This window comes from Pinus tabuliformis, chromosome J, assembly GCF_031772625.1.
Source record: "Pinus tabuliformis cultivar Carrire ecotype Pingquan chromosome J, CPIR1, whole genome shotgun sequence".
Classification (NCBI taxonomy): domain Eukaryota; kingdom Viridiplantae; phylum Streptophyta; class Pinopsida; order Pinales; family Pinaceae; genus Pinus; species Pinus tabuliformis.
The window spans coordinates 769,042,732-769,048,383 of record NC_142295.1 but is presented as its reverse complement, the minus strand read 5'-3'; the positions used below and the strand labels follow the sequence as shown (position 1 = coordinate 769,048,383).

Below are 5,652 nucleotides of genomic sequence, written 5' to 3'. Positions count from 1 at the left end.
CTTATTCCTAAATCTGATGCCCCGTCCTCCTTCGATGACTTCCGCCCCATCTCTCTCTGCAACTGCCTTTATAAGATCATTGCCAAAATCATCGCCAATCGCCTTAAGCCCATCCTCTCACATTACATATCCTCCGAACAATTTTCTTTCTTGCATCAAAGGTAGATCCATGAAGCCATCGCCACTGCTCAAGAACTTATGCACTCCCTGCAGATCAAAAAACAGAAAGGCATGATCCTTAAAGTGGACCTCTCTAAGGCTTTTGACAGAACAAATTGGCTGTATTTGAGGCTGTTGCTAACTCATCTTGGCTTCCCTTTTGGTTTCATTAAATGGACGATGAGCTGCATCACCGACGTATCCTACAGTGTTTTACTCAATGGGGAAGCCACCTCCTTCTTCACATCTGAGAGAGGACTTAGACAAGGATGTCCTCTCTCGCCTCTGCTGTTCTTACTAATCATGGAAGGATTAAGCAGAATTATCTCTACATCCAGAGATAGGCATCATCTGACAGGCATCAAAATAGTGGACAATTTCTACCTCACACACTTGTTATTCGTTGATGACATATTGATCTTCCTAAATGGCAACATTGGCGACTCCACTGCGCTTCACAATTCCTTCCTCCTATTTCAGCAAGCCACTGGAATGAAGATAAATGTAAACAAATCCACAATCACCATGGTAGGATGCTCCATTCATGAATCTGCCTTTGTCACTCAGCGCTTTCCCTTTGTTCTATTGAATCTGAAGGATGGAATAAAGTACCTTGGCTTCAGACTAAAACCATCTGGCTACAGAATCGTTGACTGGTTATGGCTAATTGCAAAAGTGGAAAAGAGACTTCAGATATGGTACCACCGATACCTCTCTCGCGCAGGCAGATTAGTTCTTATCAAAGCTGTTATTGAAGCCACGCCAGTCTATTGGATGGCACTAGCCTGGATTCCAAAAGGCATTTTGAATACGCTCCAAGGTATTTGCTGCAGATTCCTTTGGAAAGGACAGCAGCAGGGGAGACTCTTCGCTTGGGTGAAATGGGACACCATTTCTAAGCCCAAGCGATGGGGCGGATGGGGCATCAAGAGATTGGACTCTTTCTCTAAAGCCTTGGCTGCTAAGCTCGAATGGCGTCTACTTACCTCAAATGGTCTCTGGTCTCAAGTTGCATATGCTAAATATATCAAACCACAGACAGTACTGGACTGGATGTGCACTCAGCATGGCACCAATCACCAGATCTCCACTATATGGAAAGCAGTCATCAGCACCATACCACTGCTACGAGATGGTATCACTTGGCGCATTAAGGAAGGCAACGCTGTCCGCATCGGGCTGGATCCATGGGTCGGGTGCAGAAATTCCCATAGATTATCTGTTGATCTAATTAGACATCTCCAGGACAGAGGAATCACACACATCAAGCATATTGGAGATCATGTAAACTCCTCGTTCCTTCAGCAAGCTTGGTTATCCGCCCAAGCTTTGGAAGTGCCTGCACAGTGGACAAATGAATGGGCGGAGTATACAAACGCACTATCTCAGGCTCATATCAGGCTTACTGATGGACCAGACGAGATCATTTGGGCGTTCGCCAAGCATGGAGTCTATACACCAAAGCTTGGTTATCTAAGGCTCATGGAACCTTATAGACCCCCTGAAATTCTTCCCACCTGGAAAGCGCTCTGGAAGCTTAAGTCAGCCCCCCGGACTAGACTGTTGATGTGGAACATCCTTTTTGATAAGGTTCCCACCGGCACCAACCTCATGAAGAGGTCCTTTTATGGACCCTTTCGATGTCACCTCTGTCATAACGCCGAAGAAAGCACCGATCATTTATTCCTTTTATGCAACTCTTCTAATCAGTTCTGGAAATCTCTCTCCTTACAGATCCCGCTATTGAAAGAATGGCACAGTAACAACCTCTCGGAAGCCTGGAATGTCTGGTGCCAAAATCACTCTGGAAAAGCTATTAATATGCCTCTGCTGGCTTGCTGGGCCATTTGGATCGCGCGGAACCAGTCAATCTTTGATCTTAAGGCCCCTCATTAGCCTTCTATTGTCCTCCACACGGTTGCAGATTACAATATGCTACCTGAAGAGGATCCTCCCGCCCCGCCTCGCATCCTCAGACCTGTTCCCATTGATATATCAAAACCATGGGCTTATTTTGATGGCTCGGCCCAAGAAGCGGGCTGTGGGGGTGGTGCTATCCTCCATCTCAACGAGAGGCATTGTTTCAAGCTACAAATCAATCTTGGTAGAGGCACAAACAATTATGCAGAACTGTGTACCACCAAACACATCATTCACTTTGCTATCCATAAACAATGCAGACACCTACAGCTATTTGGAGACTCTAAAATTGTTTGTAACTGGCTGAATGATGCATCCCATTGTCATGCATTTTCTTTGAGGCATATACTTGATGAAGCAAAGAGATTGACTGCTGCTTTTGAATCTTTTGTTTGCCATCATGTTTACAGGGAGCAAAACACCGTCGCCAACCAGCTCTCCAAAGAGGCCGCGCATAGAGATGGCGAAGACTGGCTGATCCAGGAGGAGATAGATAGCTCCTATTATCAGCACTACCATAGACCTTTTGACGACCACATGGACGAGGGGCTATGAAGCCCACACTATATATCTGAGCAGCTTTTGTTTTATAGTATGTACATAGACACTGTCTAGACATGGTTTCAGTTCACTCTATTTTGTTTATATACAGTATATATATGGCTCTCTGCGAAGAGCACAGTCAAATTTGATCTCTGACAAACTTAACAGTTTTGCTTTTTTGAAAATGCTCCCTGCGTGGAGACATCTTGGACTACTCTACTGTTATTTTTTGATCTCGACAGGTAATGCTGCCTCCATATGAATATGCTTCGGCATCTGCAAAATGTAATTTCTTAATACATAATAGAAATTACGACTTTTTCCCAGGGGAAAAAAAATAATATTACTAATATTATATTATATATTATTAATAATAATAATAATTATAAGTAATTATTATTATTATTATTATTATTATAACTCCATAGAAGCACTAGACTCAAGCAAGGGAAGCCTCAACCTCCCTCGGCAACCCCAATCACAATTGAGGAATCAACCAGTCAGTAAAAGGAAAGAATCGTGAAATAAATGGTAAGCAAAAATTTTCTCCATCAATAGTTGGCATGAAAACCCTTAAAACTCTCTCAACTATCAAAAGCATACTCTGTAGTTGCTACATATTTAAATTGCAGTAAGAAAGATTAGTGAATTTGTGTCATTAAGGATAAAGTGTCTTGGGTTGCATGTCTAATTCTACCTTCTCCTCAACATCATGAAAATAACACTTATTCTACCTTTGTTTCCATAAACACCCTCACTCTTGTAATAGAAAAGAGAAACTCCTTGTTTCACATTGATAAATTTTATTGAAGTCATGAGAGGAGGAGAATCAACATATACTTTTGAAATACTAAAACCAAGAGGGAGAATCAAAGGAATGATGGGAAATTGAGATAAACATAAATCTTATCCAACAGGGGCAGTTACATCCACATCAATATGGGACATCATGAAAGTCATCTGAGGCATAAGAGAAGAACAACAGGGAAAGAATATGGATAGGTTGCTCAGAGGATGAACAACAATTTCAGTAGGGGGTATGATGAGCCTCTAAATTAGACACAAATTAAGGTACATCTAACATTTCTTAGGAAATTGAAGGCTATATTAAACCTCTCCTCCTACACTTAATTATGATTTTTTTTCTTTAATGTGTTCTTAGGAAGGTTTAGAGACAATTTCATATTATGTGCCTAATATATTATTTATTTTTGAAGAATATTGTGAGAATATTGGATAGATTATGAAGATTTGGAGGATGAGATAATCTAGGGACTTTCTCCCTACTATAGGAGGATCAAGATTGGATAATAATTGAATAAAATATCATGAAATCATTGACAATTTCGGGAGCTCCAGTGATTGAGAAAATCTAGGAATGTGTTCCATGTCATTTAATGCAGATTCCTAGTGTTGGGAACTAGATCCGCTATTTGAGAGATTTTGGAGGGGATTCGGGAAACCTTCCTCACTTCAAGGAGAATGTTTCCTCATCATTTTTTATAAGTACCAATTCAAATTTTCTTCTAGATGCATGTGCTTCTTAGTCTTCTTGTGGAGAAAACTTGTATTTTTGTAGTTCCACTTTCATTTCTAGCAGGGATGTACTTAGATTGATTCAAATAATGAAGTTTGGTGCCAATTTTAGCTTCTAAAGATTGTTCTCCTTCATATAACTCTGAGTATCCTTGGGCTTGGCCTTCCCAAGAGCCTCAGAGCCCTTTGTACAATTTGTATTTCTTCTTTTCACTTCTTATTCACATGCATCTCTTATTATTGTTTTTCCTATTTCCACATTTAATATTGATGCTTTTTTTATTGTAGGATTGGGTTAAATTATTGAAGTGAATTATTTTACAGTTTATTTACAGATTCACAAACATGATGCATCCTTAGAATATCTTTTAAAATTCATATTCATCATTGAGCTATTTGGATTGGTTTACTAGTTCACAAATCTAGAATTTGCGGAAGTCCCATGTAGCAAAAAGTAGTAATTTCTGTTATTTTTTAGAACATGTTAATGAGATTCAATTGAATTGATTCCACTTGAATTAGATCATTAAAACATTATAGTTAATAATAAAATTTACCCCAATGTATTTTCACTTGATTAGGTTAGGCATTTGATATGTTGACTACCTCACTAGTTTTTGAATTTCTAATTTTTAGAGTAGTAATTTTCTAATATTTTTTAGCACGTATTAATAAGGGTATTTTGGAGTGATTCCACTTGGAATGGAGACCTAAGACATACTACTTAATAATAAAAAAATCATCCCATTTTAATTTGACTTACTTGGGCATTTAGCAAGATTCTCACTCCTATAACATTACATGCCTCTTGTAGCAATCACATGTAGCAAACCTGTAGCATCACTTTCCTTCACTAGTTTTGATCCCCACTGCAACTTTGACTTATTCTAGATGAATAATGACCCTTAGGCTATAAATTCATGATTAGGGAGACCTAAGGACAACTCTAGATCCCTCCTTCCTCCACTACAAGCACAAAACAGCAAATAGAGTTAGGAAGCAATTTTCACATTTGAAACTCTTCAATGCAAGTGAAGTAGACTTAGTTTCTGAATTGAATACTTATGTGTTGTAGATTAACTTTCTTATTTCCAAGCAATTTGAAATTAGATTAATGATTTCCATTTTGTAAGTAGAATAATTGATTTGATTTGTTTGCAATTAGAGTAGCATGGTTTATTTTTGCAACTAGTTTAGGTTAGATTTTATGACATTCGCTTCATTAGATCAACAAAAGAAGGAAACATTGCATGTTGCACATACAATGCTACCACCTCTTAAGTTTATATGAACGTCGGGTTGATAATTTAAGCTAGTAGCCTTAGGAGTTGCAACATTCTTGTTGCAATACTAAGGCTCGTCACTTTTTGGCGTCGTTTCCTTTTCCTTTGAATATTTCCTTGCTTCCCAAGGCTCCAGTGGCTAATCTGGGCGGAAATTGCCTTCTTGTAGCACTCTATTAGCTTCCTGTAGCAAATTTGTTCTTCCTGTAGA

At 39.0% G+C, this 5,652-nt stretch overlaps 1 protein-coding gene across 1 annotated transcript; it reads left to right on the top strand.

The window, feature by feature from the left end:
- The first annotated feature begins 2,091 nt into the window (after positions 1–2,091).
- LOC149228992 (uncharacterized) lies at positions 2,092–2,634 on the top strand. The gene has a single exon (XM_089380925.1). It carries the CDS (start codon positions 2,092–2,094, stop codon positions 2,632–2,634), a length of 543 nt encoding a protein of 180 aa, XP_089237051.1.
- Positions 2,635–5,652: the final 3,018 nt, after the last annotated feature.